Source organism: Oncorhynchus gorbuscha, linkage group LG03 (assembly GCF_021184085.1).
Source record: "Oncorhynchus gorbuscha isolate QuinsamMale2020 ecotype Even-year linkage group LG03, OgorEven_v1.0, whole genome shotgun sequence".
Classification (NCBI taxonomy): Eukaryota; Metazoa; Chordata; class Actinopteri; order Salmoniformes; family Salmonidae; genus Oncorhynchus; species Oncorhynchus gorbuscha.
In genome coordinates, this window is record NC_060175.1 from 18,791,263 (window position 1) to 18,816,714 (window position 25,452).

The 25,452-nt window shown below is 42.1% G+C and overlaps 1 protein-coding gene across 2 annotated transcripts in view; it reads left to right on the forward strand.

The window, feature by feature from the left end:
* Positions 1 to 25,452, forward strand: part of LOC124027273 (disks large-associated protein 4-like) — a 223,263-nt gene that overhangs the window by 191,715 nt on the left and 6,096 nt on the right. For both annotated transcript variants that reach the window (XM_046339736.1, XM_046339742.1), the window contains 5 exons: positions 7,382 to 7,830; positions 9,286 to 9,383; positions 14,006 to 14,505; positions 16,433 to 16,524; positions 24,128 to 24,292. In XM_046339736.1, coding sequence (XP_046195692.1) covers positions 7,382 to 7,830; positions 9,286 to 9,383; positions 14,006 to 14,505; positions 16,433 to 16,524; positions 24,128 to 24,292 — 1,304 coding nt within the window. The remainder of the gene's footprint in view (positions 1 to 7,381; positions 7,831 to 9,285; positions 9,384 to 14,005; positions 14,506 to 16,432; positions 16,525 to 24,127; positions 24,293 to 25,452) is intronic.

A 25,452-nucleotide genomic window follows, 5' to 3' on the forward strand; every position in this document is an offset into this window, starting at 1 on the left:
AAGTTGCGCTGCTCCTTGACACAATGCCCGCGTAACCCGGAAGCCTGCACCAATGTGGTGACCGTGTCAGCATGCATTGTGCCCGGCCCGCCACAGGAGTCGATAGTGCGCGATGGGACAAGAACAACCCTGTCGGCCAAACCCTCCCCTAACCCAGACGACACTGGGCCATGGGTCTCCCGGTCGCGGCCGGCTGCGACAGAGCATGGACTCGAACCATGGTCTCTAGTGTCACAGCTATGCAGTGCCTTAGACCACTGCGCCACTCTGGAGGCCCTAAAGGTGCATTTTTCTGGAGAAAAGTATATTCCCCAAACTTGAAACTCACGCGCTGCTTTATACAGTGGGGCAAAACAGTATTTAGTCAGCCACCAATTGTGCAAGTTCTCCCACTTAAAAAGATGAGAGGTCTGTAATTTTCATCATAGGTACACTTCAACTATGACAGACAAAATGAGGAAAAAAAATCCAGAGGGCTGAATACCAGGCAGTTATCAAGTTTGGTAGGCTACTAATGACCAGCAGCAGCATCAGAGCCTGGAGAAGCCTAATTACCGTGACTAAACGGTCATGTGGAATTTGACTGCCTTTATGACTCGTGACCGCCGGTGTGGCGGTAAGAAAGTCACCGCAACAGCCCTACTGCCAATGGGCCTGGGCCAGTAATCATCTCATTTCTTTTGTTTGCATCGCCAGTTCTTCTTGGGAGCGAGATCTAGTGGGGGAGAGAGAAAGTGATAGATGCTGAATATTTGTTTTAGTACACTGTTTTGTCATTAGTGTTCCTGGGGTATCTGCGGTTCATTATCATGTGTGCTTATTGCCTGACATTTTGTTCATTATGTAATGAAGTCCTTGCCTTTGCATCAGTGTGAAAGTGTCAGGTTCTCAGCTAAACAGTAAGTCATTTGTAAACAGACACGTAAAATGACTTGTCATGACAACTATCCTGCTTAGTTTGCATCGGGAGGTTGCCTTGCAGTTGGACAGTTTAAGGTGCCACATGGTTGGGTTAGCGTCTGCCCATTATGCAGCATTGTTTACACCTCCAAACAACACATGAACTAGTCTCACAAGTGGACAGCTAGACCAGTGTCCAGAGGGCTGGATAAGACCAGACCGTTGGCTCCTTTCACATTCCACAGAGTAAACGTTTTGAACAAAGCCCCGGGTTGTTGCATAACTTCTGGTTAAGTCAGAACAGCTACTCTTATTTAATAGAATTGCACTTCCGGGGTGGCAGCCAGCAACGTGTACAGGCTGAGCTTCATTAAGTCAGGAAAGGTATTTAGATTGACTGTTTGCAGAGCCTTAAAGTGTTTTGCAGATGGGTTCTGAATGCGAGCTGTGTCAGCATCACATTTCTGTGCATTACTGGTGGAAGGATTAGTTGCATTATCGCAGTCATCACACACTGGGCTGTCTATGTTGTATGTAAGTGATTAGGCGTAACAGACAGAATTTGAAGGGAAATTTACTCCGGAGACCTGCACTCTCTTCCGCTATCCATATAAGATCTCACATTTAATTGGCATTTAAAGGAACATTCCACCCTAAAACTATCTTTGAACGTTAAATATCTTGAAAACTTTGCTGACATGCAAAACATTTTGGGACTACATCAAAAATGGACTAATAAAACAAATGCCAAAAGATAATTTAATTTCAGTGGCTTCCTTTCCTTCATTTTGACTAATCTGAAGATACCAGGCTAGGGGAAAGCAATATGGGAGGATGCCTTCACCAGTCCATTTCTTTAATGGCAGGTGCAAATGGCACAAAGAAGACATTTAAAGGAATCTACTTTAAACTATTGAGATGCATGTTTTTGCCTTCTTTAGATGTTTTCACTCTCCTGTATCCTGAGCTAGCCTGATGTACATTGCCTTCAGAAAGTATTCACACCCCTTACCTTTTTCCACATTTTATTGTGTTACATCCTGAATTTAAAATTGAATACATTTAGATGTTTTGTTCCTGGCCTGCACACAATGCCCCATAATGTGAAAGTGGAATTATGTTTTTAGAAATTTTAATTAACATTGACAAGCTGAATATATTCAACCCCTTTGTTATGGCAAGCCTAAATAAGTTCAGAAGTAAATATTTCTTAACAAGTCACGTAAGAAGTTTAATGGACTCACTGTGTGTGCAATAAGTGTTAAACGTGAAATTGGGACTTACACCTGGCAACCTTGGTTAGCGCGCACTGCGCCCGGCCCGCCACAGGAGTCGCTGGTGCGCGATGAGACAAGGAATTCCCTACCGGCCAAACCGGCCCTAACCCGGAAAACGCTAGGCCAATTGTGCGTCGCCCCACGGACCTCCCGGTCGCGGAGGAAAGGAAAGAATGAATGGGGCCATGTATAGTGAGATTTTGAGTGAAAACCTCCTTCCATCAGCAAGGGCATTGAAGATGACACGTGGCTGGGTCTTTCAGCATGACAATGATCCCAAACACACCGCCCGGGCAACAAAGGAGTGGCTTCGTAAGAAGCATTTCAAGGTCCTGGAGTGGCCTAGCCAGTCTCTAGATCTCAACCCCATAGAAAATCTGTGGAGGGAGTTGAAAGTCTGTGTTGCCCAGCAACAGCTCCAAAACATCACAGCTCTAGAGGAGATATGCATGGAGGAATGGGCCAAAATACCAGCAACAGTGTGTGAAAACCTTGTGAAGACTTACAGAAAACGTTTGACCTCTGTCATTGCCAACAAAGGGTATATAACAAAGTATTGAGAAACTTTTGTTATTGACCAAATACTTATTTTCCACCATAATTTGCAAATAAATTCATTAAAAATCTTACAATGTGATTCTCTTGATTTTTTTTTCTAATTTTGTCTGTCATAGTTGAAGTGTACCTATGATGACTAAATACTTTTTTGCCCCACTGTATATATTACAATTTGAGACGCCTTTTCAACGTAGTGTATCATGATCATAAAGTTGAGGCAGTGGTAATTGCTCTTGACGCAGAGAAGGTATTTGATCAAAATATGGCAGCCGATACTGGATAAATGGTTTAGTCCTGCTTCATAACTGGGTTGATGATCTGCTGCTACTCTGTGCTGTACTCCACTCAATATTTATTTTTGGCTTAACTACACTGCTTGTAATGACTATGCTGTCTTCTTATGCATGTACCGCCTAATAGGATTTAGTTTTATTTTGTGTATGTGTGAGTTAAGTTTTGTTTTGTCCTCTAAATTGGCCATCCCATTCAACAGTACAATGAATGTCAATGTTTGTATCGCTGTCTTTTTTATTTATTTTTTATTTGAAAATGATAAACATATATAAAAAATATTTTTAATGTAGATTTACCCAGAAAGATTCACAGCTGTAATCACTTCCAAAAGGGATTCTAACATGTATTGACTCAGGGGGTTGAATACTTATGTAAATGAGATGTATTTCTGTATTTGCAAAAATGTCCCTTTTTGTGTAGATTGTTGATAAAATATGACAATTAAATTAATTTGAATCCCACTTTGTAACACAAAATGTGGAAAAAGTCAAGAGGTGTGAATAGTTGTCAATAACTCTCTAGCCAAAATAAATGATGTCCTAGTCCTATATAATCTGAGAAGAGGAGGTCATTTATGATTTTCCAGTTGTAAGAAATGCTGATTTTTATGGGTTTTCCACCCAAGGGTAAATTCTGTTCAGTTTGATGCAAGCGTGCTTGGAACCCATAGGGCAGGGAAGGCATCCAAATCCTGTCACACACACACACACACACACACACACACACACACACACACACACACACACACACACACACACACACACACACACACACACACACACACTGCAGAATGGAATCTGGAGCAGAGCCCGCATGTCACATAGCTGCCATTACGACAGCAAACCCTTCCAGCCCCAGGAACATCTCTGTTATTCGAGGTGGCAGTGGTCACTGGTCCCACTATCAGCAGCATCTTCCTCTGGCTGTCTGTTATAAACTATGGAATATAGTATATGTCTGGTACTGTATAGCATTAAACAGCAGGGAAACACTTTTTCCAAGATTATTTATGTCATACAATCTTACTTAATTATCTTGCACCAGCCGTATGGTGCTTACCTGTTGAAATACATTTTCTAAAACTTAGGTGGTAAGCACTGCATAAGAGAATTTCCTTAATTACATAGATTATAATTTATAACCCAGGTATTTACTCTGGTACAGGGTCTTTGCAATATCAAGTTTGACCAACAGACCAATATGACACACTACCTAACTAACACAAAGGAACCATCCACTCACAGCAGTTGACATGGCAGTACATCTCCACAGCATGTGTTGCCTTCTGATTATTTTTAGAAAAGTATCCATTATTTTCTCCCAAAGCAGTTGGCATTGCTGTAAGGCAATCTATGGTCATAGACTAGTGTGAGTGATTTATGGGGCGGGCAGAGCGTGCGGAATCTTTCCTGGGGCCGTATAGCCAGGTAGTTACTGGTTACGGTGTCAACGGTATGTCAATGAGAAGATTGATGACTACATTGGAAAGATGAACTTATTCTCATCCTTACACAAGCTATGTACTGTTGTTGTATGGCTCTACTGTTGTGGGGAATGAATGTTGTTGCTGCCCTATTTGAACCAGATATGTGTGAGGTGAGGCAACGTGTAAAGTATGAGAAGAGATAGGAGCAACTGGGTATAGTGTTGTTGTTCCTCATAGTGATGGAATAGTGAAGGCCAGAGATTTCCGAAGAGCATCCTTCATTCAGGGTTCAACCCGTCATGCTGGTGTGTTCATTGCAAATGTGATACCTAACATTCTGTGTATTGTTGTTGCATTCCCCATCTTGCTCTTGGACTTGCCATAGGGATTCACGCACTATTTGTGCAATGCATTTTTTTTGCCCCCCACTCTTTTAGCGGTGTGCCTTACATTTACTGTGAGAAGAGTAGGAAAGATCGTATCTCACTGTGGGATAAGGATGAGACGATTATAACCTTTGAGACAATATGAGACGATAACCAGTATCTGAAAGATATGATACTGTCCTCCTGTTGTAGTGTGTAGTTGTTTAGTAAGACTTAAAACTATGAATTCATTGCCTGTAGTTTTAGAGTTATACAATGGCTTAAAGTTTCTAAATGCTGCAGACGAGTTTCACTTTGAGACAAACCTTACCGAGGTTGTAGTCTGCACTTTGACAGAGCAACGAGAGGCAGTGTAAACATTTAGCTTGCTGCCTTGCAGTGAAACGAGAGTGAGCTCATGGAAGCATATCATTTGGTGAGGCCGCAACACAAAGGCTATAAGTCCTATAAAGCTACAAGTCTGTGGATCAAGCCGCACAACAGATCTTTTGTTTTGAGTGTTTTATTTCAAGCTCCCTCACGTGTTTATGTTGCTCGTAGGGTTCAAAAAAGCCCCAAGTAGCTGAGATTTACAGCCATAGGGAGATATTACTAACATAGCAATGTTAATTCTAAAAAAAGCTGTCGTAGTCGTACATGTTTCCTTTAGGCTAAGGGTGAAACATTTGGAAAAACACCTCAGGGAATATGCTAGAAAAAGATCATGGCTATTAACTATTTAGCTTTGTAGGTGATCACATGTTGACTTCGATGTGCAAAAAGTGACTGTGCCATGTCATGCCAATGCTTGTTCCCGGTTACATCTAGCCTACAGCTGCAACTGCCTGTCATTGAGGATGTTCAACTCACTTTTGATATAATAAATATCTCTGGGAAGATAGAATTACACCAGGCTAAATTCATCTTCACTTTCAAATAGTATTAAAATATAGTAATTCGAGACTGCACAACTTGACACACGTCCAGAGCCGTCTTAGGACACACCAAAGCAAAGTGTCCTCAGACAAAATCCATTGTCTTGTGATGCCAGTATGCGCATTGGTTACATTCATGTGAACATTTTTCCTTTGGCACATTCAGACCTTTGCCAAACCCACCCCAAGCTCCAAAAATGCTAGCTCCCCCACTAAGCCTATGTCCTTACTAACCCTCCTCTAGAAGCCTGCTACGTATCCCCTCCATAAGGAGTGGAAAACAAGGAAGCAAAGTTGTGTCAAAGCCATTATTTGGGCTACAGTAAACGTTGGTGTTTTGGTGAGGCAGATGTCCTCTGTCAAAGGCAGCTAGCTATGCTGATTTTTAAACACTCAAAATAGCAGATGTCCTCTGACATTATTTCAAAGGCAGCTAAGTCACTTCTCCAGTCCTAGATTTGAATGTTGTTCTGGCACTGATTAGTCATTAGGGGACCAGGCTAACTGTCGTCAGTTGACTCTGATTGTTTACAATGACATTCCTGACCACCACTTGAGTTCGAGATCCTGGTTGCCCCTCTCTGCCCTATCAAGTCTATAGATGGTTTCAGATACAGCCTCCATTGGGTGTCAAGTCAGGTTTCCATTGTATATATCTATTGTAGAGATCCCACAGCAACCACTGAAGGTTTGTGAAGTGCACTCATCCCGCTCTTATTTCATGAGGAAGTCTTGACGTGGGGTGATCAAAAGGCAACAGTGCCACGTTGACACTTTGTCCTGCATGGTGATTGACTGCGCTATTTTGGATTAGTTTCACACCTGACCCCTGTCTGGGAAGAGCAAAAATATATATATTGTACACAATGTGTGATATTCATCACTGAATGGGGGGGTGGAACTCAGTCAGGGTCTCAACTTACTGTTGAGAATTAGAATAATAGAATATGCAATGTGCAATTTCGAAAGTTGGTTGTGCATCAGCAGTCACTCAATTAGATTATCTTCTACATTGGAAACAAGTTTTTAGACATTTTTAAACGTTTTTAGACAAATGTATTAAAAATACAAAACAGAAATAGCTTATTTACATAAGTATTCAGACCCTTTGCTATGAGATATGAAATTTAGCTCATGTGCATCCTAGATCCATTGATCATCCTTGAGATATTTCGACAACTTGATTGGAGTCCACCTGTGGTAAATTCAATTCATTGGACATGATTTGGAAGGCAAACACCTGTCTACATAAGGTCCCACAGTTGACAGTGCATGTCAGAGCAAAAACCAAACCATGAAGGAATTATTCCGTAGAGCTCCAAGACAGGATTGTGTCGAGGCATAGATATGGGGAAGGGAACCAAAACACTTCAGTAAAATTAATGGTCCCCAACAACACAGTGACCTCCATCATTCTTCTATTGAAGAAGTTTGGAACCTTCAAAATTGGTGTCCACACTACATACTCTATAGGAATCTCTCTCTCGCTCTCTCTCTTGCTCTCTCTCTCTCTCTCTCTCTCGCTCTCTCTCTCTCTCTCTCTCTCTCTCTCTCTCTCTCTCTCTCTCTCTCTCTCTCTCTCTCTCTCTCTCTCTCTCTCTCTCTCTCTCTTTCCCCCTCATCCAGTCTCCACATGCATCACCACCTGTAAGAAGCCTGTGCCACCACCCGTGCCGCCCCGCACCACTTCCAAGCCCTACATCTCTGTGACGGTGCAGAGCAGCACTGAGTCAGCCCAGGACACCTACCTGGACCACCAGTCTGAGCGTGATCGCCGCAGCAGGACCATTACCAGTCAGTCCAGCCAGGCCCACAGCAACTCCTCCGACAGCCTCGACAGCACGCGCGCCAACAGTTTGGCTCGGGGTCTCCCTTGGCCCATCCCCGTCCCTGTCGCCACCCCCCGGGAACCCCTCACCACCACCACCGTCCACCACACCACCACCGGGACTGACACCAACGACTCCCAGCGTGAAGCCTTGAAGACGACAGGCACCAACAGGGGGAACCTGATGGCAGAGGAGCCCCTTGCGGACATCGTGCCCCGGAGGAAGCTTTCCTCCATAGGCATACAGGTAGGAGCGCTGTTACGAGCGCCGTTAGTCAGTGACGTTATGCTATCGTCAGTGAAGTTAGAGTCATTAACGTTACATTAGTCAGTAACATCACAGTAGTGGAGCTGGAGTTTCTGTGGCAGTATGATTAAGGCCCAGCAATGGACTGGCGTGCAGCAACCAATTGGCTGCTGGTTCAAATCCTGAAATGGGTGTGTACTACTATTGTTTCCTTGACAACAGCAATGAATATAGAACCAGTCAAAAGTTTGGGCACACCTACTAATTCAAGGGTTTTTCTTTAATTTTACTATTTTCTACATTGTAGAATAATGATGAAGACATAAAAACTATGATATAACACATATGGAATCATGTAGTAACCAAAAAAGTGTTAAACATATCAAAATGTATTTTATATTTGAGATTCTTCAAAGTAGCCACCGTTTGCCTTGATGACAGTGTTGCACACTCTTTGCATTCTCTCAACCAGCTTCATGAGGAATGCTTTTCCAACAGTCTTGAAGGAGTTCCCACATATGCTGAGCACTTGTTGGCTGCTTTTCCTTCAGTCTGCGGTCCAACTCATCCCAAACCATCTCAATTGGGTTGAGGTCCGGTGATTGAGGAGGCATGGTCATCTGATGCAGCACTCCATCCTTCTCCTTGGTCAAATAGCCCTTACACAGCCTGGAGGTGTGTTTTGGGTCATTATCCTGTTGAAAAACAAATTATAGTCCCACTAAGCGCGGATGGCGTATCGCTGCAGAATGTTGTGGTAGTAATGCTGGTTAAGTGTGCTTTGAATTCTAAATAGATCACAGTGTCACCACACCATCACGCCTCCTCCTCCATGCTTCACGTTGGGAATCACACATGTGGAGATCATACGTTCACCTACTCTGCGTCTCACAAAGACACGGTGGTTGGAACCAAACATCTCAAATTTGGACTCATCAGACCAAAGGACAGATTTCCACTGAATGTGCAATACTACATTTCTCAATATGTCAAAATATGTACTTTTACCTTGGGCTCATATTTACAGAGGGTATTAAACCTAACCAATGATTGTTTTAAGGAATAACCAAGCACTATACTGCACTGATGCAGTATGGATTTTTCTTGTGCTTACAGCTCATATGGGGCTTGCTGAATTTTTAGAGCGTGCCATCTAGAAAATGAAAAACCCAAAAGAGTACTCCCCATGTTTGCCTGAGGCAAATATTATGGTTTCACTTCATTATTTAAGATGTTTATTTTTTCAGACTCAAGTGTTGAAGGTTTGGAATTAGACAGGTAGTCCTTTTTTTTCATTCGCACTCAGCAAATGGTCAAATCTCACAATGCTAGGAGAAGTGTTTAATGTCTCAAGAACCCACATTGATAAATAATTTTAATCTTGGAATTCTGGATGACCACCAAATTCCTCCAGATTCAACCTTTTGATGACTGTGTTTTCTGATTGGTTTCCAGGTTGACTGCATTCAGGAGGAAGTCCAACGAGTGGAGACACCGACACCACCATTGGCCAGATTCCAGTCAATCGGAATACAGGCGGACGACGGCTGGCAGTAAGTAACAGCACTTCCTGTCCCCGGTCATGACATGTCATTTCCCATAAGGAAATAATATTTCTGCTCCACACAATAAAATGTTGCCTATCTCTATTCATCCCTGAGGGGGCATTTTAATGTAGTCACTGAGAAAATGTCCATAATGTGAGAAAACAGTTACATGCCTGTTATGTTGCCAAGAGCATACATCATTTCCATGCAAGATTTGAAGGTCATTCTGTAGTGCTATAGCATAGTACTTCTCGTGTAGTAATTAGTTTTGTGATATTTTGAATTCCAGGAAGTCCTTGCAGGCCACACTCGGCTTCACTCCCCTTTGTTCTCTCTCTTTGAAGTTTTATGTTTTATTCGTTGTATGTACAGGATACACATGGTATACACCATCCAATGAAATGCTTAATTGCAGATTCCTTCATGACAATGAACAACAATAAGAAATAAGAAAATACAAGAATATGAGCATGAAGTAAATGGCTCAGGAGAATGGAATTAACATTGTAGCATAAGTATAATACAGGAAGGCACAATTTATCGTACATTTACACATGTATCAGGGACGGGAGGGAACTCCTAGTTTGCATGCAGAGTGTTGTGAAGTTGGTTGTCAGAAATCTCTCACAATTTGATTACTTCTGAATGTGGCCTGTATCAGTTGATATCGTAGAAAGAGCCTAAACAAAGAGCTTTGTCTTACTTGACTCAAACAAAACATGTATATATACATTACATTACATTTAAGTCATTTAGCAGACGCTCTTATACCGTTGAAGTCAGAAGTTTACATCCACCTTAGCCAAATACATTTGAACTCAGTTTTTCACAATTCCTGACCTTTAATCCTAGTAAGAATTCCCTGTCTTAGGTCAGTTAAGGTCACCACTTTATTTTAAGAATGTGAAATGTCAGAATAATAGTAGAGACAATCATTTATTTCAGATTTGATTTCTTTCATCACATTCCCAGTGGGTCAGAAGTTTACATACACTCAATTAGTATTTGGTAGCATTGCCTTTAAATTGTTTAACTTGGGTCAAACATTTCGGGTAGCCTTCCACAAGCTTCCCACAATAAATTGGGTGAATTTCAAACCATTCCTCCTGACAGAGCTGGTGTGACTGAGTCAGGTTTGTAGGCCTCCTTGCTCGCACACGCTTTTTCAGTTCTGCACACAAATTTTCTACAGGATTGAAGTCAGCGCTTTGTGATGGCCACTCCAATACCTTGATTTTGTTGTCCTTAAGCCATTTTCCACAACTTTGGAAGTATGCTTGGGGTCATTGTCCATTTGGAAGACCAATTTGCGATCAAGCTTCAATTTCCTGACTGATGTTGCTTTAGTATATCCACATAATTTTCTTACCTCATGTAGCCATCTATTTTGTGAAGTGCACCAGTCCCTCCTGCAGCAAAGCACCCCCACAACATGATGCTGCCACCCCCGTGCTTCACGGTTGGGATGGTGTTCTTCGGCTTGCAAGCCTCCCCCTTTTTCCTTCAAACATAACGATGGTCATTATGGCCAAACAGTAATATTTTTGTTTCATCAGACCAGAGGACATTTCTCCAAAAAGTACAATCTTTGTCCCAATGTGCATTTGCAAACTGCAGTCTGGCTTTTTTTTATGGCGATTTTGGAGCAGTGGCTTCTTCCTTGCTGAGCGGCCTTTCGGGTTATGTCGATATAGGACTCGTTTTACTGTGGATATAGATACTTTTGTACCCGTTTCCTCCAGCATCTTCACAAGGCACTTTGCTGTTGTTCTGGGATTGATTTGCACTTTTCGCACTAAAATACGTTCATCTCTAGGAGACAGAACGCGTCTCCTTCCTGAGCGGTATGACTGCTGCGTGGTCCCATGGTGTTTATACTTGTGTACTATTGTTTGTACAGATGAACGTGGTACCTTCAGGCGTTTGGAAATTGCTCCCAAGGATGAACCAGACTTGTGGAGGTCAAAAAAACAAATCTGAAGTCTTGGCTTATTTCTTTTGATTGTCCCATGATGTCAAGCAAAGAGGCACTGAGTTTGAAGGTAGGCCTTGAAATACATCCACAGGTACACTCAAATTATGTCAATTAACCCATCAGAAGCTTCTAAAGCCATGATATCATTTTCTGGAATTTTCCCAGCTTTTTAAAGACACAGTCAACTTAGTGTATGTAAACTTCTGACCCACTTGCCAAAACTATAGTTTGTTAACAAGAAATTTATGGAGTGGTTGAAACACAAGTTTTAATGACTCCAGCGTACGTGTAGGTAAACTTCCGACTTAACTATTGTTGTTTAGGGTGTCCATCTAAACAACAGTATTCCTTTTTTCAAATAAAAACATCAATGCTATTTTATTGGCACCCCATACCAACAATTAAAGTACAGTGCCTTCGGAAAGTATTCAGACCCCTTGACTTTTCCACATTTTGTTACGCTACAGCCTTATTCTAAAATGTATTGAACATATATTTTTCCTCAGACACAATACCCCATAATGACAAAGCGAAAACAGGTTTTTATACATTTTTGCTAATTTATCAACAAAAAAAAAACGGATACCTTATTTACATAAGTATTCAGACCCTTTGCTATGAGGCTCAAAATTGAGCTCAGGTGTATCCTGTTTCAATTGATCATCCTTGAGATGTTTCTACAAATTGATTCGAGTCCACCTATGGTGAATTAAATTGATCAGACATGATTTGGAAAGGCAAACACCTGTCTACATAAGGTCCCACAGTTGACAGTGCATGTCAGAGCAAAAACCAAGCCATGATGTGGAATAAATTGTCCGTAGAGCTCTGAGACAGGATTGGGTCGAGGAACAGATCTGGGGAAGGATACTAAAATGTTTCTGCAGCATTGAAACTCCCTAAGAACACAGTGGCCTCAATCATTCTTAAATGGAAGAAGTTTGGAAGCACTATCTTCCTAGAGCTGGCTGCCCGGCCAAACTGAATAATTGGGGGAGAAGGTATCTAGAATTCCTCTGTGGAGATGGGAGAAGCTTCCAGAAGGACAGCCATCTCTGCAGCACTCCACCAATCAGGCCTTTATGGTAGAGTGTCCAGACAGAAGCCACTCCTCTGTAAAAGGCACATGACAGCCCGCTTGAAGTTTGCCATAAGGAACCTAAAGTGTCTCAGACCATGAGAAACTCGATTCTCGGGTCTAATGAAACCAAGATTGAACTCTTTGGCCTGAATTTCAAGTGTCACGTCTGGGGGAAACCTGGCACCGTCCCTACAGTGAAGCATGGTGGTAGCAGCATCATGCTGTGGGAATGTTTTTCAGCGACAGGGACTGGGAGACTAGTCAGGATCAAAGCAAAATTGAATGGAGCTAAGTTCAGAGATCCTTGATGAAAACCTGCTCCAGAGTGCTCAGGACCTCAGACTGGGGTGAAGGTTCACCTTCCACCAGGACAATGACCCTAAGCAGGAGTGGCTTGGGGACAAGTCTCTGAATGTCCTTGAGAGGCCCAGCCAGAGCCCGGACTTGAACCCATTTGAACATCTCTGCAACGCTCCCCATCCAACCTGACAGAGCTTGAGAGGATCTGCAGAGAGGAATGGGAGAAACTCCCCAAATACAGGTGTGCCAAGCTTGTAGCGTCATATCCAAGAAGACTCAAGGCTGTAATCGCTGCCAAAGGTGCTTCAACAAAGTACTGTGTAAGGGATCTGAATTATTGTGTACATTTGATATTTCAGTTTAAGAATTTTAGCACATTTGCAATAAATTCTAAAAACCTGTTTTTGCTTTGTCATTTTAGGGTATTGTGTGTAGATTGATGAGGGGGAAAACAATTTAATCTATTTTAGAATAAGGCTGTAAATAAAATAAAAACAAATAAGTCAAGCGTTTGAATACTTTCTGAATAAACTGTATGTCCCTTATTTACTATTATTATTGTTTATTATTATCCTATTAAACATGAATATTCAGAATTCTAAGTATTTTTCACAGATTTACATCTTCCCTTTGTTTGGTGTTTTCTGTTCTATCTCTTGAATGGGAAAGCAGGATCGTAGTCATGGTCAGATGATGGTCAGGGTTTGTGTGCCTGTTCCCCAGCCAAGTTCTTTTCCCATACATGTAATGAGTCATCGAAATGGATAGAGGTTGAACTTGCCACAAAAGACTGTGATACCATGTGCAACTACATTTCTTAAAGTAGTTAACTGTGTGGTATGCCCTGTATCCATCTCTATGGTATAGTCTAGATTCTGTGTGTTGTTCCTATATTGATCAGTCCAGGATGAAGTGTCTGTCATTGAGAACATTACTTGGTTTGTTTTGTAGCAGGAAAAGGATTCATCATATGTTTTCCCCTGGTGATTGTTTTTTCACACGACTAACAAATGATAACAAATAACAAGTGATGTTTTTTTCACATACAGAAGCAATCAGGGTTGGTTTGACTTTGTTTGGCTTTAGGTTGGAATTGGTGTTAGGTTGCAGGCCCATTCTGGTTCATGAAGTTTACTTATACATATTAGTTTACCAATACTATATATCGCATTGCCTTGACAACATTATTAGAGATGCAATGTCTATTTTCACCATTTTTATTGATTGAGCATTGACCTCGTTTTCCTATGTCACTTTGTGTGTTTTTTTCAGGCTCAGTCGCTCCAGTAACATGGCTTCCAAGCAGGAGACAGACTCAGACCTACAGGACCTCCCTGTCATCTCCCACACCAAGCCCGCCCCCGAGAAGAAGAGCATGGTCAACAACGCCTGCCAATCCATGGACTCTCCCCCGAGCGGCGGCCAGTTCAGCCAAGGCAACGGATCAAATCCCACCGCTGACAACAGTACGTCTCCACCTCCGCTACGGCAGTTCCTCAACCGCTCCACCACACGGTCCTCCTCCGACTCCTTCGCCGAGAGCCTGGATCCGGCCCTGGACCCCTCGTTCCTACCCCCTCCGGACCCCTGGCTGGAGAGTGGGAATGAGAATGGGGGCAGTGGGAACCCTAACGCGGTGCCCCCTCCAGGCCCTGCATGCCGGCGGGACGGCCATTGGTTCCTCAAGTTGCTGCAGGCAGAGACGGGCCGCATGGAGGGCTGGTGCCAACAGATGGAGCAGGAGACCAAAGACAACCAGCTCTCAGAGGAGGGTAAGACACATGAAAGTGAATTGATCTACAAAGTGTTCTGTCCTGATGACCTGATCTGACCTGACCCAAGGGCTTAAAGCCTAGCGAGGGTTCAACCACAACACACACACACACACCGACACTCTGCAGTGGATAAGGCGGTAATAGCTGGAGTTAACACAGACAGGCCTCTAATTCCATAATTACACTAATGTACTCTGGACCTGATTACAGATCCAGATTAGATAAGTATCTCAACATCAAGCTGAAATGACACACACTGAACAGTCCTCACACAAAATCTCAGTCAAGCATGCACGCTATATCAGAATATCTTGACCAAACTAAGAAAAAAGTAAAGGGTCATTTTGTGTCAGTGTATGTATCTGCCATTTGCAATGTGTGTGCTTGCGCATTCATTTCTCTCACTGTTGGCACGATAGAGTTGACATTGAATCTGATTAGTGCCGGACCATAGAAACACCGGGTTCTGCTGGCCCCCTAATCTCAGTGAATCTGATTTGTTGTAGGACCATAGAAACATCTGGTTCTGATAGCCCCCTAATCTCAGTGAATCTGATTTGTTGTAGGACCATAGAAACATCTGGTTCTGATAGCCCCCTAATCTCATTGCCATAACCTCTTCATCAAGTGGTCCTATTTAAAAAAAAAAAAAAGATTTCACCAACACAGATGTTTGTTCATTTTTGATCCAGCATTAAAACAGGGACTGAAGTCATAAATACTGGATGAAGAAGACTCAATTCTCTATTAGGCCCGGGACGATACCAGTATCACAATGCTCGTTACTATAGTGGCAAGGAAACAAACAGGAAGCGGATTTCACTTCTTTAGAAAAATAGCCCTAATGTTGGAAAAAATATCGTTCTGTTGTCATCCAGAGTCACATTTATTTATTTTCCATGCTACAGCACACTATATTTTACATACATCAGGTTTTTGTAGGACCAATTGACTCTGCGTCGTGTTTTCATTTTTGCCATGGAAAAAATATTGCGATACTGGTATTGCTCTAGTAGCTATGTAGGCTTAGAGTGCTACCTTTAAAGAGGATAACACTGCCCATTACACTGTAATCCTATTGGGTGGCCCCCATGTAGTCGTTTAGACACCCCACATTTGCTTGGGTTTGTTCTGGGAACTTTGCTGGGATGGTTTTCTGTGTTAATGTGATGTTTCTGTTTGAACAGGCTGAGATTTTTCTCCCTCACAAATCATCTTGTCTCGACTCTCAGTACGTGGCAGAACAGTCTTATTTTTGAGAATGTACTGAAATGAATGTATAGGAAGACCTGATACACATCAGTTGCTATGGGGGAAAGTTTATTAGCATTAGGTTCGAGTTTTGTACCTAAATGGAGCAATGAGAGACACTCCTTGACACGCTCTGTTTATTGGTGTTGCATTCCCAATGCCCCAACAAACTGTGTGTGTGTAAGGGATTTCCTCCTCTTCTTCCGAAGAGGAGAGGCGAAAAGGATCAGGGGACCAATATGCGGCGTGGTAAGTGTCCATGGTTCTTTTAATACGTAAATGTACACATGAACAACTGAATACAAAAACAAGAAACATGAAAACCACAAACAGTCCTATCTGGTGCAAACACATAGACAGGAACAATCACCCACAAACACACCTGCCTCTGATTGAGAACCATACTAGGCCGAAACATAGAATTACCCAAATCATAGAAAAACAAACATAGACTGCCCACCAACTCACGCCCTGACCATACTAAATAATGACAAAACAAAGGAAATAAAGGTCAGAACAAGACAGTGTGTGAGTGTCTGCCTGACTACCTAACTGTCTGTCTGTGTCTGCCTGCCTGCCTGTCTGTACCTGCCTGTCTACCTGTGTCTGTCTGTCTGTCTGTGCACGTGTGTGTCAGTATGACTCAATCTGTATGTATTCTTGTTATCTGCAGTGTTGGGGAAAGTCCGCAGTGCAGTGGGCAGTGCTCAGCTCCTCATGACCAAGAAATTTGAGCAGTTCAGAGGACTGTGTGAACAAAACTTGGTAAGTATCAACTCTCCATGTTACGACTCACCCATACACACATCACCAGACAAAACAACACTACCACAACACCATCACATCACCAGAAAAAACAATACAACACCATCAACAGACAAAACAACACTACCACATCACCACACATCACCAGACAAAACAATACTACCCCACCACAACACCATTACACCATCACATCACCAGACAAAACTGCACCATCATATAACCAGACTGTCACGGTCTTCCTCCTCCTTCATCTGAAGAGGAGAGGCGAGAAGGATCAGAGGACCAAAATGCGGCGTGGTATGTGTTCATAGTGAATATTTAATTAAAGAAAGTACTGAACACTGCATACAAAAACAATAAACCAATAACAACCGTGACTCTAGAGACCTGTGCTGACACAAGCAACTAGCATAGACAATCACCCACAAACAAACAGTGCAACCCAGGCTACCTAACTAAGATTCTCAATCAGAGACAACTAATGACACCTGCCTCTGATTGAGAACCATACTTGGCCGAAACATACAAATCCCCAAATCATAGAAAAACAAACAGACTGCCCACCCAACTCACGCCCTGACCATACTAAATAAATACAAAACAAAGGAAATAAAGGTCAGAACGTGACACAGACAAAACAATACACCATCACATAACCAGACAAAACAAAACAACACCATTACATCACCAGACAAAACAATACTACCCCACCACAACAATTCTACACCATCACATAACCAGACAAAACAATACTACCCCACCACAACACCATTACATCACCAGACAAAACATTACTACACCATCACATATCCAGACAAAACAATACTACCCCACCACATCAACAGACAAAACTATACTATTCCATACTCTACACACACATCAAATAACCAGACTTAACAAAAGTTAACACAACCCAACACACTTACATTACCAGATAATCAACCCCACATACTTACATTACCTGAAAACCGCTTATATTACCAGATAATCAACCCCACATACTAACGGAGCATACAGAAAGTATTCAGATCCCCCCCCCCCCGATTAAATACACATTTTTCCTCATCAATCTACAACAATACCCCATAATTAAAAATCAAAAACAGGTTTTTAGAATGTTTTGCAAATGTATTACAAATAAAAAACAAATACCTTATTTATAAATGTATACTTATTTATTTAAGTATTCAGACCCTTTGCTATGAGACTCAAAATTGAGCTCAGGTGCATCCTGTTTCCATTCATCATTCTTGATGTTTTTTCAACTTGATTGGAGTCCACCTGTGGTAAATTCAATTGATTGGACATGATTTGGAAAGGCACACACTTGTCTATATAAAGTCCCACAGTTGACAGTGCATGTCAGAGCAAAAACCAAGCCATGAGGTGGAATAAATTGTCCATGGAGCTCCAAGGCAGGATTGTGTTGAGGCACATATCTGGGGAAGGGTACCAAAACATTTCTGCAGCATTGAAGTTCCCCAAGAACACGGTGGCCTCTATCATTCTTAAATGGAAGAGGTTTTGAACCACCAAGACTCTTCCTGGAGCTGGCCGCCTGGCCAAACTGAGGAATTGGGGGAGAATGGCCTTGGTCAGGAAGGTGATCAAGAACCCGATGGTCACTCTGACAGAGTTTCTCTGTGGAGATAGGAGAACCTTCCAGAAGGACAACCAGCCAGGCATTTATGGTAGAGTGGACAGATGGCAGCCACTCCTCAGTAAAAGGCACATGACAGCCCGCTTGGAGTTTGCCTTAAGGCACCTAATGGACTCAGACCATGAGAAACAAGATTCTCTAATCTGATGAAACCAATATTTAACTATTTGGCCTGAATGCCAAGCGTTTTCTGCGACAGGGACTGGGAGACTAAAACATTCCACGGGTAAAACGTTCCACTGCAATAGTGAAGGTGTAAACTTGGCAGTAGAAAATCTTAACACTATATTTGACCTCTCAGCTTCCCTATCAAATCTAAAACTCTCAAATAGAAAACCGAAGAAAATTAACAACAATTACAAATGGTTTGATGAAGAATGCAAAAATCTAAGAGAAATTGAGAAACCTGTCCAACCAAAAACATAGTGAGTCTACGCCTTCACTATGGTGAATCACTAAAACAATACAGAAATACACTACGGGAAAAAAAGGAACAGCACGTCAATAATCAGCTCAATGTAATTGAAGAATCCATAAACTCTAACCACTTCTGGGAAAATTGGAAAACACTAAACAAACAACACAAATAATTATCTATCCAAAATAGAGATGTATGGGTAAACCACTTCTCCAATCTTTTTGGCTCTATAACAAAGAATAAAGAGCAAAAACATATACAAAATGAGAAGGAAATTATAGGATTTTTTAAATGAATTTATTGGCAAATGATGGTGGAAAATAAGTATTTGGTCAATAACAAAGGTTTATCTCAATACTTTGTCATTGCCAACAAAGGGTATATAACAAAGTATTGAGAAACTTTTGTTATTGACCAAATACTTATTTTCCACCATAATTTGCAAATAAATCATTAGAAATCCTACAATGTGATTTTCTGGATTTTTTTTTCTCATTTTGTCTGTCATAGTTGAAGTGTACCTATGATGAAAATTACAGGCCTCTCTCATCTTTTTAAGTGGGAGAACTTGCACAATTGGTTGCTGACTAAATACTTTTTTGCCCCACTGTACATGATCAAATACAAATCTTAGAATCAACTATTAAAGACTACCAGAACCCACTGGATTCTCCAATTACCTTGAATGAACTACAGGACAAAATAAAAACCCTCCAACCCAAAAGGCCTGTGGTGTTGATGGTGTCCTTAATTAAATTATCAAATATACAGACAACAAATTCCAATTGGCTACACTAAAACTCTTTAACATCCTCCTTTAGCTCTGGCATCTTCCCCAATATTTGGAACCAAGGACTGATCACCCCAATCCACAAAAGTGGAGACGAATTTGACCTCAATAACTACCGTGGAATATGCGTCAACAGTAACCTTGGGAAAATCCTCTGCATTAACAGCCGACTCGTACATTTCCTCAATGAAAACAATGTACTGAGCAAATTGGCTTTTTACCAAATTACCGTACAACAGGCTATGTATTCACCTTACTCACCCTAACTGACAACCAAACAAACCAAAACAAAGGCCTTGTACACAAACAACAAGTGTGCGGTTAAAATTGGCAAGAAATACACAGATTTCTTCACACGGGGTCGTGGGGTGAGACAGGGATGCAGCTTAAGCCCCACCCTCTTCATCATATATATCAAGGAATTGGTGCAGGCACTAGAAAAGTCTGCAGCACCCGGCCTCACCCTACTAGAATCCAAAGTCAAATGTCTACTGATCTGGTGCTTCTGTCACCAACCAAGGAGGGCCTACAGCAGCACCTAGATCTTCTGCACAGATTCTGTCAGACCTGGGCCCTGACAGTAAATCTCCGTAAGACCAAAATAATGGTGTTCCAAAAAAGGTCCAGTCGCCAGGACCACAAATACAAATTCCATCTGTTGCCCTAGAGAACACAAAAAACTATACATACCTTGGCCTAAACATCAGCGCCACAGGTAACTTCCACAAAGCTGTGAACGATCTGTAGGAGACAAGGCAAGAAGGGCCTTCTATGCCATCAAAAGGAACATAAACAAATCCAAATTTGATAAACTCTCATATCTACTGGGTGAAATTCCACAGTGTGCCATCACAGCAGCAAGATTTTTGACCTGTTTCCACAAGAAAAGGTCAACCAGTGAAGAACAAACACCATTGTAAATACAACCCATATTTATGCTTATTTATTTTCCCTTTAACCATTTGTACATTGTTACAACACATATATATATATGATATGACATTTGTAATATCTTTGTTTTGAAACTTCTGTATGTGTAATGTTTACTGTTAATTTGTATTGTTTATTTCCCTTTTGTATATTATCTACCTCACTTGCTTTGGCAATGTTGACACATGTTTCCCATACCAATAAAGCCCCTTGAATTTAATTTAATTGACTAGTCAGACTTGAGGGAAGATAAACGAAGCAAAGTATATTCTTGATGAAAACTTGCTCAGGACCTCAGACTGGGGTGAAGGTTCACCTTCCAACAGGATAACAACCTTACAAAAAAACAGAGCAAACTATAATGCTATTTGGCCTTAAACAGAGAGTACACAGTGGCAGAATGGCACACAGCCAAAACATTGCATGAGTGGCTTCGGGACAGGTCTCTGAGTGTACTTGAGTGGCCCAGCCAGAGCCCAGACTTTAACCCAATTGAACATCTCTGGAGAGACCTGAAAATAGCTGTGCAGTGACGCTCCCCATACAACCTGACAGAGCTTGAGAGGCTCTGCAGAGAAGAATGGGAGAAACTCCTCAAATACAGGTGTGCCAAGCTTGTAGCATCATACCCAAGAAGACTCCGCTGCCAAAGGTGCTTCAACAAAGTACTGAGTAAAGGTTCTGAATACTTATGTAAAGGTCATATTTCAGTTTTTTACTTTAATACAATTGCAAAAACTGTTTTTGCTTTGTCATTATGGGGTATTGGTGTAGATTGTTGAGGTTTTATAATAAGGCTGTAACGTTTACAAAATCTTAAATAGTTTCCGAATGCACTGTACATGACCACAAAACACTTACTTGACCAGATAATCAACCCCACACACTTACATTACCAGATAATCAACCCCACACACTGACTTGACCAGATAATCAACCCCGCACACTTACATTACCAGATAATCAACCCCACACACTTACTTGACCAGATAATCAACCCCGCACACTTACATTACCAGATAATCAACCCCACACACTTACTTGACCAGATAATCAACCCCGCACACTTACATTACCAGATAATCAACCCCACACACTGACTTGACCAGATAATCAACCCCACACACTTACATTACCAGATAATCAACCCCACACACTGACTTGACCAGATAATCAACCCCACACACTTACATTACCAGATAATCAACCCCACACACTGACTTGACCAGATAATGCACACTTACATTACCAGATAATCAACCCCACACACTGACTTGACCAGATAATCAACCCCCGCACACTTACATTACCAGATAATCAACCCCACACACTGACTTGACCAGATAATCAACCCCACACACTTACATTACCAGATAATCAACCCCACACACTGACTTGACCAGATAATCAACCCCACACACTTACATTACCAGATAATCAACCCCACACACTGACTTGACCAGATAATCAACCCCACACACTTACATTACCAGATAATCAACCCCGCACACTGACTTGACCAGATAATCAACCCCGCACACTTACATTACCAGATAATCAACCCCACACGCTGACTTGACCAGATAATCAACCCCACACACTTACATTACCAGATAATCAACCCCACACGCTGACTTGACCAGATAATCAACCCCACACACTTACATTACCAGATAATCAACCCCACACACTGACTTGACCAGTTAATCAACCCCACACACTTACATTACCAGATAATCAACCCCACACGCTTACATTACTAAATCATCAACCCCACACACTTACTTTACCAGATCATCATCCATCCCTTGTTTACTTTACTTTGTTAAGTTTATTTTTACATGGACAGTGCACATTGATCAACATTTCTGAAAAAGTGCTAGTTTTAGCCAGGCCTGCTAATTTTTGACCACAGTCCCTGGGCACACTTCATCACATCACTAGACAAACACATGCCAAATGGAAAGACACAGAGCTTAAATTTGGCTAGCTAGTGACAAGCTGAATGCTAACAGACAGTAAGGTCAATGGAGAAGTGATTGATGGGACTTTTTCCAGAAAGGGGTGGACATGGCTGTATCGTTCTCAGGGCAGGTCTGCCGGTGACTAAGATAAATAACTTTTCCTAGCAGGTTAGGAGAATTAATGTGGAAAGTTAGGAGAATGTTTAGGGTTAGCTAAAATGCTAAAATTGTCGCAGACACGACTCGAACATATCTTGCTACAACCAGGCCTGCCCGTGGAACAGTCTTGGTTTACACTAATGTGATGCTGTGTAGACATGTCTCTTTGTATCACGCCACTCTACTGATCTCAGTACAGGGTATTCAGACTGACATCCCCAATTATTAGGATAAGACTAACCTCAGGTTGACGGTCTGCACAAATGCCTGCATTTTGTTGGTAGCATTCTCTGACTGTTAGCTATTCTCAGTGGAAATTCAGTGTCATCATATTCGGAATGTATTATGTTCTCTCAAATGAGAGAGAGCTCAGCAGTTATTCAGACAGAGGACCGACAATCTGTGGTTGTTAATGCAGTTTTAATGAATAATGATAATCTCGTCATGAAGCTCAGTGTAAGTATCAGAGTAGCAAAGGCTACTGATTGTTGATTGAGTCGGTTATAATAGGAGTCTATTTTAATGCAGCTACATTATTGAACTCATGTTTTGTATTAATCGTTGTGCAGTGAACCTTTTTGGTTAGCGATTAATTGTGAAATGATGTGGTATCCTGATAAAATTCAATGAAAGGGCACCCTGATCCAAAATAAGTTGAACCATTGTACCATTGCAAAAAGAGTTTGACATCCAGAATAATGTTTTGCCTACATGTAAAAAAACATATTTTGTATTTATGGACAATTTCCTATGGATGCTTTTCATATCATTACACAGAAAGTCACTCTTTGCATGCTAGTGCTACCATCTTTTGTTTTGTGTTTTGTTCTGTGTGTTCTCCTATTTGAAGATCCAGAATGCAGAATTAGCATGATAAAAACTTGGCGGAGAGTTGAGCCAAAAGGCTCTGGATAAGGGCTCAAACCCCAGTCTAGTTGCAGCTGCAAAGATGCTGTGTGGGCAAGAAACACAAGCAGACCCAACCATAACAAAGTAACAGAATGAGTGAGTCAGGTGGGAGGAAAAACTATGGGTTTCCGTACGTGGCCCAGGTTCTCTGAAGGAAATTAGGGTGTTATCTCACTATGTGGAATGCTAGAGAGGGCGTGTCACATAATGAGATGTCACACCGAGTCGACTGGAAGAGAACAAGTCGAAGTGTGACCGTCATCCCATCCATCTGCTCTGACTGACTTATTTTACATACTTTAAAAGGAGATGAGGCAAAACAGAGTCCCTCCCAATTCTCTACGGTTTATGTGAAGTGGTTAGTCCACCTTTTAAAAAAGTGTTGTTTTTTTCTTCACAGGGAAAAAAATCTATGAATAGTCCCAATAAAGCAGTATAAGTTTAACGGGCATACATTAAACGATAATACAGTAGCATCAACATCGGCACCTTCCAACATACACAATATTTACCCAGAATAGTCAGATGGAATTAAACTATTCAGTTTGAGGTCTCCTGTCATTGTGTTGTAAGACAGCTCCCTCTAGTGTCAAAAGTGGACAAAGCAACACTGAATTCATTTAAATCTCCTCTTTTCAATCTCCTCTTCATGCCTCTCTCCTTTTCTCCCTTTCTGTCCTTCTTACATCCTCTCTCTTCACTATTTCTTTATTTTCTTCCACTTTCCCACACTTCTCTTTCTCCCCCATTTTCTCCTTTCTCCCTCCCTTCAGAATGTGAACGCCAACCTGAAGCCCACAGCCCAGGACCTGGCAGGCTTCTGGGACCTGCTGCAGCTCTCCATCGAGGACATCAGCCTCAAGTTTGATGAGCTCTACCACCTGAAGTCCAGCGACTGGCAGCCCCCTGCCGTGGCCCACTCGCCACCCGAGCGGAAGGTACTTCCCACCCCTGCTGCCCAGTGCACAGGCTGGGGTAGGAAAGCCGCTGTAATCGGCCTCTCTCCTCCCTCCCCACCTCCCCTCTCACTTCCCCCCTCCCTATGTGAAGTGAACACTAAAAGGGGCTTCCCAGCCCAATGTGAAGGGGCTTGGGAGAAGGCACCTCCCTTTACACATGCATGGGCCTCAATCTCAAAGAGGACAGTTTATGACTGTTTCTGCGGTTTAAGCCGCTCGTTTAAAAATACAAGACATGCTCTGCTCTGATGTCTCAAGTATGGTAATGGCAGAGCTGCATCACGTCACGGAATGTGGCCTGGCTTTACGCTCTCTCGTGTGTGTGCGTGTGTGTGCGTGTTTACCAGAAGTCCTTACAAGGATAGTAAAACAAGGAGAATTCGTACAAGGGGGGACATTTGGCTGGTCCCCACAAGTAAAAAGGCTATTTTAGGGTTAAGGTTATGTTAAGCCTCCTCCCTTGTACTTGAATGATGAATTAAGGTGTCTAATTAGTAAAGAACTCCCATCACCTGGTTGTGTAGGTCTTAATTTAAGGGAATAAACCAAAACTCGCAGACACTAGGCCAGCCATGGAATGAATTTGAAAACCCTGGTTTAAGGGTTAGGTTTTGGGGTTAGGAAAAATATGATTTTGAATGAGAATCAATTGTTTTGTCCCCATAAGGATAGTAAAATGTGTGTGTGAGTGTGTGAGGGAGAGCTCTTTGTGACTGTGTGTATATGTGTGAATATATAGTTCATTTGTGTGTGTGTGTGCGTGTCTGTCTGTCTCTCTGTGTGCGACACTGCGTGTGGGGGTCTTAGGGGGTGACTAGTTGGTATGATGCATGTGGGGGTGGTAGGGGGTAATTAGTTGGTATGATGCGTGTGGGGGTGGTAGGGGGTGATGAGTTGGTATGATGTGGGGGGGGGTAGTTGGTATGATGTGTGTGGAGGTGATGGGGGGTGATTAGGTGGTATGATGCCTTTGGGGATGGTGATTAGGTGGTATGATGCATGTGGAGGTGGTAGGGGGTGATTAGGTGGTATGATGCATTTGGGGATGGTGATTAGTTGGGATGATGTGGAGGTGGTAGGAGGGGTGATTTGGTGTTATGATGCGTATGGAGGTGGTGGGGGGTGATTAGGTGGTATGA